This window comes from Apaloderma vittatum, unplaced genomic scaffold (genome assembly GCF_000703405.1).
Source record: "Apaloderma vittatum isolate BGI_N311 unplaced genomic scaffold, ASM70340v1 scaffold42389, whole genome shotgun sequence".
Lineage (NCBI taxonomy): Eukaryota > Metazoa > Chordata > Aves > Trogoniformes > Trogonidae > Apaloderma > Apaloderma vittatum.
In genome coordinates, this window is record NW_009737749.1 from 11,650 (window position 1) to 26,428 (window position 14,779).

The window sequence follows — 14,779 nt, forward strand, 5'->3', positions numbered from 1 at the left end:
GTTCTTGTTTTAAAGCAAGTTGTGAATACTTGTACAACTGAGGACTTGTTAACGTGTTGGTGAGAGCTAAACCAGGCTGACACTGCAGGAGATGAATGAGGTGAGATGGGCGAGTTTGGGTGGAACGTGGGAACCTCCCGGGGTTGTGGCACCTTCTTTAAGTAGCAGGTGAGGCCTCTGATGTGCTGGGGCTGTGTGGCTAATAATTGCTTTTTCTAATGTCAGCAGCTACTGCAGAAGCACTGGTGCTGAAGCAGACACAAAGTGGTGTTTTGTCATGGCTGGGACACCTGCACAGCTCTGGTCATTTCTCTTCTGAGATGTGCTGGCTCTGCAGAACTCTCTTGAGTGTTTTCCAGCCCATCTGAGAGCAGAAGGTGGAAGGACATGTTGTCCTCTTCTGGACATAACATCTCCCAATCCCTTCAGAATAAGTGGCTGGGGCTTGAGCTGAAGAATCAGGCCACTGATTGTGAAGGGAGGTGGAAAGCAAGGGACTAAACAAATCAAGAGGTAAAAAATTCAAATTTAACACCAGACCATGAAACAAACAGTTGAAGTAGAAGGTTAAAAGCTGTATGTGATGTGTTCATTACTCTTCAAATTCCAGTATTGTGCTTTTTCAGAATACATACAGAGCTGTAGGAAATTCCAGCTTTGTCTTTGTGCTGAGCGATTTTGATGTGGGGGGACCTCTGGAGTGTAGATTTGTTACTTCGCTCCATGTCCTGTTGGAAAACGAGTTTGGGATGGGTCATTAAGGAGTCAGATTAAACAAAATGCATCTGGGGTTAGTATGGATTCATAATCCTGCTAAAGGAAGCTCTGAAATGGGGAAGAATACACCAGTAATTTCATTTTGATCCCCTTCACTGAGGTGTGTGTAATGAATAGGAAGTGCAAGGGCATCATAGCAGGACTTCAAGTAAATCCCCTCTGCATGAGGATTAGGGGGCCGGTTAGCTCAGTGGTTTGAGCGCGCTGCTGGCAATAAGAATCAACACCGAGGCCACGGGTTCAATTCCCGCTCGGTCCCCATGTGTTGCCAGGTCTAGTCGAGAGGTGGCGTCCCTGCCCAAAACAGGGAGGTTGGACTAGATGATCTCTAAGGTCCCTTCCAGCCTAGGCCATTCTATGATTCTAATGTGACCACTTCTCAAGCTCGCTCCTTTAAAAAAAGTGGTTTCTTCAGTTCTTCTGACTTCATCTCAGAATAGCTTTTGGAGATGTTTATGGTTTATTTTACCCAAGCGTGTCACAGTAGTTTGTTAAATTTTTCTTAAACTTCTCCTGTCACTGGAGTTTGTTCCTGAGCTTGACCCGCAGGGAAAGGTGGCAGCATGTTAGGAAGTGGGGACACATATGCTCGCCCCTCTGTTACCAGAGTGCTGCCCCATCACTGTCTCTGCTGCCGTGATGCTGGAGGACGTGGGAGCCTGTATCCTTTCAGAGCCTTCAGGCGCAGCCACGTCGTACATCTCAGCACATGCTGTGCTTCTCCTAGCTTGCAGTTTCAGGTCTTTTTTTTTTCCCTGCCACCTTTTTCCCATCTCTTTTTCACACGTGCACAAAGTGGGTTTTATTTTTCATCTTGCCCTTTCTGTTTTCTCTCTCTCCGGATTTTCTTCATTTTTATCTTAGATTCATTCTATTCCCTTTCCCTGGAAGATGGGCTGCAGGGGAGGGAAGTTCAGTGTCACTGCTTTGAAACAAACCTATTGGGATCTGTAATGGCTGATGTGATCGTAGCAGAGAAATGTATGAGCGTATCCCTGACATCTCTAAATCAAAGAAAGTAGAAGCAATCTTTAGGAGGTCAGTGGAAAAATGGTATTTTTGCTGAAAGAAGCTAGTCAATATAGAGGCATCTTGGGGTTTTCTGTTCTGTAGAAAAGATTAAATGGGTGATCTTTGTCTTAGTAGTTAGATCACAAACTAATGTCTCCTGTTGATTTCTTCAACAGAAACCAAGCAAAACACAAACAAGATTGCTGAAGGTGGAGAAAAAGCTAGGTTTTTGAAGCACATCCAAACCACCAAGAATCATTCACTTTCCTTTCGAATGCAGCATTAGCAATAGAGCTCTAAATCAATGAAAGGTCTAAAATTAGATTATGTTCCTGAGATCAGATATGAATCACAAGTTAATCATATTTTCTTTTATTATCACTGTCTTTACCCTTTTATTTTATCTTGAGAAATTAGGTTTTTGACTGAACTGTGAAGGCATGAAACCCTGCTGGGTTAGACCACACCAGATCACCTGTGTATGGAGTCCCCAAAATCTTTTGGTTTCGAGGTTCATATTACGTCCAAAACTGATCTGGAGTGATTTATCAGTTAGTGCTGTGTGTCTCGCTCTCCCACAGCCCTCTGGTGTTTCAGTAGCTGTTTTCTTAAATTAATGAGAAAATCTTACTGCTACAGCTTGCTAAATAAGGTTTCAAACCCACACTGCAAGTGACAGAGTAGGACAGCAAACAATTATCTCTTGACTGTGACATGAAGCTCAGGGAATTGTATTCTCCATTGCTATATTATTAGCTGAAACTGATGAAAAGCACCCGTGTCTGAAAACAGGTATGAGGTGACCTGCAGGGTTGGTGTGTGAGGCCTGTAGGCACGTAGGTGACGTGTATCTGCTCCTGTGAAATGGCAGCTCTAGGGCCTGTGTTTCCTTGCAAGCTGCACTGACTTTAGTCCCAGGTTTATGTGCAGGACCGTGAGTGTATACTTGAGAGAACACGAGTGTGTATGTGAGAGGTGACGCTGGCCATTGTGCCAATGTGTTTGTGTTTGTAGGAGAGGTGTATCTCGGTGGATGTGCTTCTGGCTGGCTGTAGTTGAGGAGCGGTGCTGACCTGAACGTGTGGATGCAACAAACACTATGGACAATGCAGGTATAACGTGTAAATGGTTTGCTTATAGGATAAAGATTAACGTGAAACGAGCCAAAGGCATTGCAGGAGGGGAACCTGCAGAGACCCTCGCTTCGAGCGTGCATGCTCAGCAGGGAAGTCCTCAAAGCTGCCATTTTTTGACACACCTTGAGCTATTCTCCCTGCAACTGGTCATGTTCCGGCATCCGTGCACTTGAAGGAAAGGCTGGGTATGGCACCAGAGCAGTGACCACACGCACCAGCGGCGTAACCCCCTTGTGAATATCCAGAGCAGCGTATTGGTGCAGCACACTTTGGTGGCAAAGTACGTGAAGGTGGGCAGCACGTGATGGCTCTAGTCTTGTGTTTGTGATCAGAGGGAGACAGGTGTATGTAAAAAGGCTCCTCCACCTTTCCTCTGTGCAGCCACAGCACTTGCCAAGGCATAATTAGTGGGGTTCTCGTGTTTCAGGGCAGCTATTGAGCAGCTGCTGAAGTGCCGGCTCAGTTGGTAGCCTTGAAAACAAAACATCCCTTGTTTCTCATCACCACTGTGAAATAGTGGCTTCCTGAACCTTGGGTTTGGCCCTGCAGCTTTCAAGATAGACAAAATGTGAGATTTTTCTCAGTGATGTATTCTTCTAGGTCTGCTTAATATCCGTTATCAAATCAATGTGCCACTTTAATGAGATTTTGCTTTTTCCATCTCCTCTGTAGAGCTGATTACTTAGCAAATGTGGTTGATGTTTGGTTTTTTTTTTTCTTTTAAAGGAAACTACAAGGGAAGAAGTTGAATGTTTGCTTCAGCTGAAGAAAATATTTCCCAAGTTCTAGCACTAAAAGGAGAAAAAGAGAACTGGAGGACGTTGCTACTAGGTATGTACGTGAGAGGAAGCCATGACTAGCAGTGTGATTGTCAACAGGAAACAAAAAGTCCCAGCCGAGGTGACACTGCCATACAATACCCTTTCTGTGTCGTGTTGCCTGCTGGACTTTGTGGCCTGGAGACCAGTGACTCTCTACGTGAGAGATTCTCCTGTCCATTCTTCGGCTGGAGTTTGAATTGTTCTGCATCTGGTTAATCTACTTTGCTGGAGTGGGCAAGCCCTGTTTTTTTTTTCTTGACATCTGCTGCTGTAAAGATCTCAGACTGCTATGGGGAGAAGAGCGTGCGTTTGAGCAACCTTCACCGGCTGGGAGCTGAGTGCTCTGCAGACCCCAGGCAGCTTTGAAGTGTCTTTGCTGTTCAGTGCTCTGCAGATATGAACGCTGAGCTTTTCTGGCACGTTCTCACAGTGGCCTGGTCGCTCTCACCATGCTAGTACATGGGAAGGAAGACTTCCTCTCAGACGTAGCTTACATCGTCCTGGAACTGGTCATTGCAGTGCTGGCCATCCTGGGGAACATCCTGGTCTGCTGGGCAGTCTATTTGAACAGCAACTTGCAGAACGTCACCAACTATTTTGTGGTGTCCCTGGCTGCTGCTGACATTGCCGTGGGCGTGCTGGCAATCCCCTTTGCCATCACCATCAGCACTGGTTTCTGTGCCTTCTTTTATGGCTGCCTTTTCATTGCCTGCTTCGTCCTGGTCTTGACTCAGAGTTCGATCTTCAGCCTCCTTGCCATTGCCATCGACAGAATCATTGCGATCCGCATTCCCCTCAGGTAAGCGTGCGTTGGGCTGGGTGAGCGGAGCGGGGCTGCGTTGGTGAGGGGTGAACACCAGTCAAAACAGCAGATCTGGAGATGGAAGGAAGGGAAAGTTAAAAGAGGAGCAGAACTCATTTCCCTTGTGATTTGGATAAAAAAGCCACTTTTCTAGATCTTGGAGGCTGCCTCAGCTGCTGGATTTTCTGGTCGCTTCCTTTTCCACTTCTTCCCTGTCCTCACATGGTGTGTGCCTGTGGCATCGCAGCGGCCCTGCCTGGGAGCTGCCCATCCGTATTTAGGCAGGGTTGTGCAGGGGAACCTCACTGATCTGCGCTCTGGGCTGCAGCCAGCAGCACCAGAGGGGTCTCTGTGAGAAAGAGGAGAAAGAGGGCAGAAGGGGATGAGGTCAACTTGTCTCCTTCCCCAAGGGGAGACTGGGGGCTCTGCCTGCAGCTGTAAATTGAACGTGTGGATGGGGACTTCTCTTGGGACTTTACTTTGCCTGCAACCTGGGAGGCTGGTGTTGGACAAGAGGAAGTTTTGCCACATGTACTGGGGCTACTACTTACTTTAGAGTTTTCCAGAAGCGCATTGTTGTGATGGGTATATCTGACCGTGAGCACGAAGCAACATTGCATTTTGTGGGCCGGGTTTGAATGCTTCCAAGTCATTCAGTAAGCTCAAAAGATGTAGAGGAAGCCCCGGGAGAGGCTGTTGCAAGGAGAGTGTGGGAGTCTCCTTCCTTCCCATCTTGTCCTGAGGAGAATGCAGCTCTCAGGAGTGGAAAGACTTGTTCCCTATCCTGAACAAGTGTGGCCACTAAAATGGAATCAAATTCTGACTGCTGTGCTCTCAAATTTGACTTTTTGGACACCCTAACTCCTGTTGAGCTTAAATCACTTGTGCTGGCCTGTGTAATAAATTAATTACACAGGTTTTTTCTCTTGCGAATGCTTCAGTCATCCAGCGCTTGTGTCAATTAGCACGAACCTCCCATTCAAAAATAGAAAGCCTTTTTTTCCTCTAGAGCTGCGGAGATTACCTTTCCATGGGGACCAGTGCAGCATAGTCTTGCCTAAAGCCTTGCCTCAGCAGGCCCCTGCTGCTGTAACATTGCCGCTACCTGCTATAGTCGTACCTGTTACAGCCTCTACTTTTAATGGAGTTGTGAGGAACAACTATTCCACTTCATTGCAGAGAAAACTCTATTGATGCTAGTTACCTGTAACTTGGACTGTCTCCTCTTATACAGTTGTCCATATGGATGGCTTTTGGTTTAGTTTATAAATCAAAATAATGATGCAGAGAAACTTATGTAGGGTAGCCCTCGGGAGCTTGCCTCTGAAATGGTTTTGAGAAGGGCTAATGTCTTTAATTCATCTCTCGTGAGCTAATTGTGAAAACTTTTGCTGACATTTTAAGTGTTCTTATTGCTAGAGGATGACTTGCCAGGAAAAGGATTTTTTAAATCTGGATTTCTGCCATTTTTTGGGGTATCACTCTAACTATATTGTCTTGAAAATTTAATTTCCTGGAATAGCCAAGGTAAAGAGTCTTTCAGAAAAGTCAGACTTCGTCAGTGCTGGGCACAGTGCAGGTCTCAGTATTTTGTTTTTGAAAAAACAGAACACACCTTCTTCCAGAAACAGTGGAGTTGATTGGATGCAGAAGCCCACCAGTAGATCCGTGGGTTCCTCCCCATCCTTGTGCTCTGCTGGTTTGTCCTTTTACAGCAGAAGCAAAGAACTTGTCAGTTGTGTTTCCCTTTAAGAATTTATGGATGAATAAGCATTAGATTTACAGCCTCAGACATAATGAGAAAGTGAAAGCTGATTCGCTAAAGAGGGAGATGTGGTATGCTTCAGACTGCTCACAGCCTCGGTTTTTTCTGATGTCTGGTTGTCTCAAAAAAGTGTCAAACCAGTGGAAAGAAAGTTCTGCCACTGAAGGTGCGATGTTTTCACCCCATCCTTTCATGCTTGGGAAAGCCTCTTCTCTCCTCAGAGGACAAGAAAGGTAACACCAGGCATTCCTAATATGCATTAGATGGATACTCTTAAAAAACACAATAGATCAGACTTCCTTCACTCTAGCAAAACCAAAAAGGGCCAAACATATTCTTTGTTGTTGTTAACTGTTTCATGTCTGATTTGTAACAGCATGTCTCGATAAATACAAATGTGGGTGTGTATTCCAACACAAATAAACTGTCAGTATTAAGGAGGTGTAAGAGTGGGCTTTCTGATACTGCTCCATTACATGATTAGAGTTACTTTCGGAATGATTTTTCTGAGGGTGAAAGACCCTCCCCCAAAAAATTATGGTGAGGAGAGACATCTATAGGTAAAATTTGAAAATACATAAAAACTAATTTTTGAACATTTTATGAGTTCTACCTTTCACGTGATTAAAACATTGTGTAGAATTTGATAAACTTTCTGAAAGTTCTCAAACATTTTGCTGGATTGTGCCAGGTTTTATACAAGTGCAGCACTCTGCAAGCAGCTATAAAGCACTCCCAAGGAGGAGAGTCTGAGCCATTGTTCAGTCTAGGATAAAATCTGAGCTGTGTCTCTAGCATGGCAGGTACCTGGAATCCTGTGCTCACTGATACAAAACCCTTGAGTGTTCTAAACAAAACTGGCTGCAAGTCTGAGCTCAGGATGAAGTTGTGGGCCAAGAACAATTACTGCTTTCCAGGCTCTTTGGTGCCAGCGAACGCTCCATAGGCACTGAGCCCAGCCCCGTGTTCTCGTGCAGGCGTTTGTGGCAGAGATACTCACTCCCCTGGTGAAGGACAGGTAGCTCCAATGCATGGCGAAGAGAGGAGAAATTTTAATTCCTGCAGCCAAATGGAAAAGTCTTCTCCAGGTACTGCTTGCTCTATGTGCTGGATTCAGGTATTCACCTGTGGCATAAATACCTCTGAGGGTCATGCAGTGCCAGCTGCAGTAACGCAGTGAAGTGCAGACCTTTCCCTCTGGTGAAAGTTGTGCTGGAGGTGACTGCCTAAGGTTGCTGCAGTGCTTCTCTGGGAAACCATTACTGAGGGGCTGCTCCCTGACGTTTGAAACCTTGGGACAGGTTTATCCCATGTAGTGGTGATTGAAACTGCAGCTCTCAGGTGGTGCTGGGATGCCCTCTGCCAGGGACTAGGTGAGCTGAACATGAACTGGCTACTCAAAGTCTGGGTTAGGAAGAATAGGGGAGATGAACACAACCCCTGGATAAAGTATAGGGCATGGAAGGCACCTTTGTGCTGAGAACAGTCTGTTTCAGCAGTCATTTAATTCTCTAGAGTTGCCTTCTTGGGTGCTGATATGTGAGCATCAGAATCAGTGAATTGGGGTTTTAAGTTTTATTGTCACCTTGAGCCATATCTGGACTTCTTTCTCTCCCTGCTCACCATAAACAAGCATTTCCTACATGAGCTTATGTTTGTTTCAGATTATGGGCAGATTCAGCTTAATGTGAAAGAAGAATAACTTACTCCCTTCTTTGAACGAGCATGGGCATGGCTTTTAAAACAGTGCCACTTCTCTGTGGCTTCATGGGCCATCGTGGCATTTGCTGTTAGCAAAGTTCTGGTCTGGAAGCTAAAGCAGAACTGTGTCTGCCCACTGTTATTGCTTCTGCTGGGATCTCACCCTACCCTGTCTCCATAGCACAGACAGGCACTAGAAGCAGCACCTGGTGACAGGAGAGAAAGCTTCTGGTCTGAGTTTCGGGACAGGGTTGTTTAGGTAGTGCGGAGGACTGCGATTGGTTTCTTGCTCCACCACAAGATTTCCTGGATGATCTGGGATTGTCAGTGTCTCTTGTTTCCTGGTACATGTAATAGGAATAGAATATCCTCTTTTTGTCTTGATCACTTTGACTGTAGCTACCTGAGATGTGGACTCTTGAGTGTACATGTTCAGTGAACAGTGTTTTGCAGTGATTTCTTAAAACCCACTGAGATCAAAGCCCAGTGCCCTCACCTCTGAGCACCCTCTTTCTGGTGAGATGCAGTAAAGGTGGCTGGAATATGCTCCATGCGTGACAGAGCCGTCTGGCCAGGACGTGCAGTGCCGTCAGCCAGAGGTGGGTTTGGAAGACAGGCAGCAGGCTGGCTGGATGCTGTAACAGTGAGTTCGGCCGGCTACGTATCATACAGTGTATGGAAAGATTTTATCTTCTGCTGGAGGGCCCTGTGGTTCTTCCACCAGCTGTCTTCCACCTAGCTTCGTAGTTTATAAATCAGACTGGTGAGATTCTATGCTTTGTGCAGGAATCATTGTCTCAATGACACAGAGCTTAGGCCAAGGACCTGGAAGTGTCACATCCTCAGCCAGGTTATTCTAGGCAGCACAGGTGAGTTGTGCATTCACCAAGGGCAGCTGTTCTCTTGGAATCGGTTTGTCAGCCTAATGATTGGGAGAATAGCAGGGCAGGTGAAATTATTTTGGCAAAAACATCTACATTTTCATGTGTTTGCAAAAGTTGGTTTTGTTTTCTAGAGGAGTCAGGTGACACCGTCCCCCCACCCAACTCCACCATGAGTGTCCCTGTGCTCTGCACTCAGGTTCTTTGTGTCTGTAATTTCACGAGTAGAAGTCATTGTTTGTGTACTAAGTCCAGTATTTCCAGGAAGCAGGAGAACTGCTTGTGCACAGACAATCCAGTGCTGTCTGGACACATCAGACATGCTGCAAAGTCGGTTGCTGGCAGTGCAGACCACGGGCTGTAGATGTGACCGGCTGCTTTCAGCAGACCATCTCCTGCATAGGTGCCAGCGACTCACAGTGTACGTGATGCTTCCTGGAAGCCCTGAACTTACCACGTGGAGCTGTACAGCACTGAGGATGCAGAAAGTAGCTTTGGCCTGGCTGTTGTGAGCCTGGAAATATGCCTACACAGGTGCACAAACTCTTCAGTGCTGCCCTGGTGACATGTCTAAGTGGGCAAAAGGAAAAGTGCAGGAAAGTCCATCAAATCATGATTCTGTCTGGACAATAACCCTGTCTCTGCCAAGTCAGCCAGAGTTGCCTCATGTGGATCTCGGAAAGGAAGCTCTCCCAAGCGAATGAATGCTTCTCAGTGGGTACCTGGCCAACATCATGCCACACCTGAGATGCTGTGATCTTTCTCTCTTAACCTTGGAGATACTGAGCGAGGCATTAGGGAAGTGCACTCGCTGATAGGTTGATAGTCGCCCCTGCCAGCACAGTACTCTGCAGCTGGAAAGCAGGCGGCTGCTTGGGTCAAGTGCTGTTCCTAAGCCTTCTAAAGTTTGTTGCATGGGAATTCCCAGAGGGTAAGAGGGAGGGAGAAATGGGGGGTGCTTGGAGTAGTAATGAATATATTTTTAGTGGAAGGAAAAGGACATCTCTAGTCGTGGGATAACAGCTGCACAATTTCAAAATTCTTCTGACAAGATGTAGCCAGTTCCAGGGCTGCAGGGTTTTGAGGCTTTGTTTTTCCAAGCTTCAAGTGCCTTCAGCCAATCCTTTTCAAAGCGCGGATGCTGTTTTGCTGTGTTGATGAGGTCTGAATGTGAGCAGCTCCCTGCTACCATCCCTGCTGTGCCCTTAGCATCCTCTAAGCATTGAGTAGGATCCACTACTTACTGGAGAAAACTTTTTACCTCACAGAATTGCCTGAATCCCTCCCTCATTTCTAGGAAGATTTCAATGTGTTTTGGGTACTGGGAATTGTGTGATTGCCCCCTCACCCACTCCCTCTTTTCTGATCTTGAAACACAGCTAAGGAAGGGAGACTCTAGCCTGCTGGGTCTTCTGTGCAGCCAGGTTTTTTCCAAGGCCCATCAGCAGGGATTTAAAACATGTACAGAGTCTCCGTTCTGCACCGTGCCTGGCAAAAGCAACTTCTCTCCTCTCCTGTCTTGAACTTGCATTGGGTCAGGAGCGTGAACCTGTGGGAGTAACTATTTCATTGAGAGACGGAAAGATTTCTATGGCTTGTTGGATTATTTTTTTTTTTAATGTTTGTTTGCTGAGCAAATTCTGGGGACAGAGGGAGAAGCAGCATTGGGTAAACACTGGGAGCCCAGTGCTACCGTTGTCCGATCACAGATACATGAGGTCAAGTACAGTGTGGGACCCACGCTGGACTGTGTGGGAATCCGGCCATCTATTTTCCATGCTAAGCTTTACCAAGGGAAGGAAATCGTATTGAGATGTTAAACTGTTGCCCTCATTTACATTTTCAGACAGAAGAACTGGTGTAGCTGTCTCAGGACTCGCAGTAACCTGTGAGGCTTTGGGAACTGGCTGGTATTTCAAACAAACCAAGGTCCCTGGCTGCACTGTCAGATTCTTACCATGTTGCTTATTGTCTCTTTCAGCAGAACTTGGAGAATTTACTGCTAAGAGCCCTTGCTTCAGCCAGGCATATCAATACCTCCACCAGTGAAGTCCCCCTTGGTGTGTGTCCACAGCACACCTGTAGTCAGAGCACTGTCCTCAGCTTTAATTCCTCCTTTCTGGGAAAGACTAGGATCAGCTTAGCTGTGCCAGTGAGGAAAATTGCTGACTTGCCTCAGTTATTTAAGGAAGGTTGGTGGTGCTGGCCTTCCTGAAAGTGCTGCCGTGGAGCAGAGAGAGATGCTGTGTAAGGCAATGCCAGCCTGGCTTCTGCAGTTAAGTCAGCAGAATTTCCCTGGAACACACCTGAACATGGACATGGGGCCAGCAGAGCTGTCCCTCTGAGTTCTTTTGTGCTGTTCCATGCTACAAGGCTTCTCCTTTGCCAGAAAGGAGGAATTACCTCAGCCTTTGGCAGGAGAGCCATGGTGGTCTTCATCACCAAGGATCACAGCAGTGCTGTTGATTATCCTGGCTACAAGTTCTGTGTGCGTGACCGAGTGAGTTGGTGGAGTGAAGGAACAAAGATAAAGACTGTATTCATTTCCTTGCTTTTCTGTCACCTATCCACCACCTAAAGGAAAGGGGAGGGAAATAGGTGGTGTATGATATCACCATGGAGTCATTGCTTAGCTGTGGTGCTTGGGTTCGGGGCAGTTCAAAGGCTCATCTGAAGAAGCAGGTGCCTTTCTTGCTCTCTTCTGGGACTTCAAGCCATTGGGAAGTTGCTTGGGTGTCAGGGGCTTGCTTGATGATACTGATGTAATTCCCGTTTCCTCTGCTTTGTAGGTACAATGGCTTGGTGACTGGCTCTCGAGCTAAAGGTATCATTGCCATCTGCTGGGTATTATCTTTCATCATCGGCTTGACACCAATGCTGGGGTGGCACAATCGCTCCCAGATCGAAGAGCTGGGTTCCAATAAGTCCTCTCCCATCAACTGCAGCAACAGTATGGTGGCATGTCTCTTTGAGGCTGTGGTCACCATGGAGTACATGGTCTACTACAACTTCTTTGCCTGTGTGCTCTTGCCCCTCCTCCTCATGTTTGGTATCTACTTGAAAATCTTCATGGCAGCCCGGCGACAGCTCAAGCAGATGGAGAACAAGATGGTACATGGGGAACGTTCTCGCTCCACTTTGCAGAAGGAAGTCCATGCAGCTAAGTCTTTAGCCATCATTGTTGGGTTGTTTGCAGTCTGCTGGCTTCCACTACATATTATTAACTGCTTTACCCTTTTTTGCCCAAATTGTGCCCATGCTCCCCTCTGGCTGATGTACCTGGCTATTATCCTGTCTCATGCCAACTCGGTTGTAAATCCTCTAATTTATGCCTACCGAATCAGGGAGTTCCGATACACCTTCCGCAAAATCATCAGCCAGCATATCCTGGGCCGGAAGGAGCCATTCAAGGCAGGAACAGCCAGCTCCAGGACTTCCACTCATGGTGGGGACGCAGAGAACGCCAGCATACGAATCAGTGAGTACGCATTAGAGGTATACACCAATGGAGAGATCCACAGGGATCCCGAAAAGCAGGACTTAAACAAATGCAAAGCTGGCTTGGAGTGGCATCATAATGGAAATGCTCTGGACATGGAGACAAATGGGCATCTCCCACATTCCTGCAGAAATGGGATTCTCTCGGATGCATGCATGAACAGGGAGCTTCACAGTGAAGAGCTAATGGATGCCCAGGTGTCCTACTCAGATCTAGAAAGAGCAGCCTTCGCAGCAGCTGATGTTTCCTGATGAGACTTTCAAAGTCTTCCTGGTAGAATTATTTTTTTCCATCGGTGACCTCTGCCGTGACAGAAAGGGAGGTTGGGGGGGGCGGGGGGAAAGGTGTGTATTCAGATTGCCTTGGAGAAGGGGGTCCCTACCCAGGACTGTTGAGATGATCCTAAATACTAGACTGGAGAAAAGCCAAGAGACTATTGAAAGAGACGAAGGAAGGAGGGACACGTTACCTGTCACCAATCTGTCTCCAAGAGCAGTGCCAAGGTCAAGGATGGCATTCCAAGTTCAGCACCGGGAGACTCTGCTGACGCAGAGCATATCGTGACATTATGCTGTACCATGTATCTGTGGTGATATGTCGGTTTTGCTTTCTTTACCAACAGAAATAAAAGTATGGCTGGAAGTACTCACTGAATTGCAAAGAGCAGCAAGGAAGGGGCATTTTAGTACTTTGGCACTACAACAAACAGAAGGGGGATAGCAACATCTGTTGGTCAGGAAGGATGCTGGCAGCTGCCTGGAGAGAAGGAATTTACCTGATGGGAACTTTAAATACATTCAGCCATGGCATTTTGTCTTTTAGTTCATGTTTTTAAAGCTTAGACTGCGACAGGTTGCTCAAGTGGGTTTTTTTTCTTGTCTTGACAAGATTAGTTTATGTTAAGTTATAAAAGATGGGTAAGAACTGATATCCGTTCCCTGAGTGCTCCATGTTCCAGATACACAACCTCATAGCTCTCCACTTTGTCTAACAAATAATGAAAATGGAGTCTGTAATATGGATTTCCCTCAGGAAAAGGGCTGTTAGCAGGACTCCATCCTGCAGATAGTAGACAAGCAGGCCAAGTCGTGGTCTGGGTCACCAGGGCAGCCACGCTCTGAGGTCTTGTGAAGAGCTGTCGGGCGTGTGAGCTGTCTGTAGGCTGGTGGGCACTGTCTGCTTTTCCCCCACCTCTGTGCTTGTCCTCCTGAGCTCCTAGAGTGCAAATTCTTTGCATGGCCCCAAATCTGTGTGAGGGGAGCTTATTTTCTGTATTTTGATAATTTTCACCCTCAGTCGAAAGGCTGTGGGTTTTTTTTCTCCTTTCTCAGGGTAGGGAGGAACACACACACATACATAATGGTTATTTTCAGAATTCCGATGAGCTCTATTTAAACACCTTTTCTCCTGTGATTTCAGTTTTTTCCTGATGTGCTTTACTGTGAAGCCTGCTCTGGCCTTGTTGTGCAGAGGCCAACAGAGCTGGGTCTGTCTGATTAGAAGATGCTCCTATTCTGAGAGGCTGAAAGGCATCAGCTGTAGTGGAAATCAGCTTAGAAACTGTGGTAGTCTGTGTAAGAGAATAGTCAGCTCTGCTGCAACAAGTGTATGCGCTGATGCGGTTTGTTGTAGAGGTATTTCAGAGCAGTTTGATAATTTTCTGTATTACTCATGAATTCTGGTGGGTCAAGGACAGCAGAATGCCACATCAGCTTGAATTCTACCTAAAGATTGTCCAGTTTTTGTCTTCCAGATAAATAATCCATGTCCAATACCACCAGACTTCTGAAGATACAGGCAGTAATGGTCCTACTGGAAAACTAGAACTCTGTTAATTCCAGGGATCTGAAGCTTGTTGCCTAGCAGAAAACATCAGAAATGCCATCCCCAAAACCTGACTTCTCCTGGTGTCTGTCCGCTAACATTTCGGAAGCCAAATAATCTGATTTTCAGAAAGGAAAGAGAAACTGAATTTTGATATTTGAGGAAGAGCAGGTTAGGTTTGTGTGTTCTTATTCCATGTTTATTTTAAATATTGTGAACTATTAAAATGAAAAGTCAGTTTTAGTTGAGGAGGATTTTCTTTTTGCCAGTCTCCCTACGTGAAGGTGGGAGTAGTTTATAATGCTGAATGTGTTCAAGTGTGTAACTGCTCTGGGCTAGTGCAAAGCTTACTGTGAGGTGGATAAAAAGATGTGGTTGCAACCACAGTCCTTAGCAGAAAGACAGGGAAGTCTGTAGAACAATGGACTTCACAGTTTAATTGAATTGCTGCTTTCTTGGCACGGCTCTTCCACGTAGTCTAACGTCAGAGGAGTGGATTATCCCTCCAGCACCATTAACAAACACTAGGCCATTTCCCTGTGACTGACGTCGTAGGTAGTTC

The 14,779-nt window shown here is 46.3% G+C and overlaps 1 protein-coding gene across 1 annotated transcript; it reads left to right on the top strand.

Moving 5' to 3' along the window:
• The first annotated feature begins 4,194 nt into the window (after positions 1 to 4,194).
• Positions 4,195 to 12,644, top strand: ADORA2A (adenosine A2a receptor). Its single transcript, XM_009877419.1, has 2 exons — positions 4,195 to 4,544; positions 11,684 to 12,644. The coding sequence occupies exons 1-2, from the start codon at positions 4,195 to 4,197 to the stop codon at positions 12,642 to 12,644; spliced, it is 1,311 nt and encodes a 436-aa protein (XP_009875721.1).
• Positions 12,645 to 14,779: the final 2,135 nt, after the last annotated feature.

Excerpts from the sequence above, each read along its gene's own strand:
- ADORA2A (XM_009877419.1), top strand. The coding sequence starts at position 4,195 with ATGCTAGTACATGGGAAGGAAGACTTCCTCTCAGACGTAGCTTACATC. Across the intron at positions 4,545-11,683 it reads GCGATCCGCATTCCCCTCAG|GTACAATGGCTTGGTGACTG; the intron begins GTAAGCGTGCGT and ends TCTGCTTTGTAG.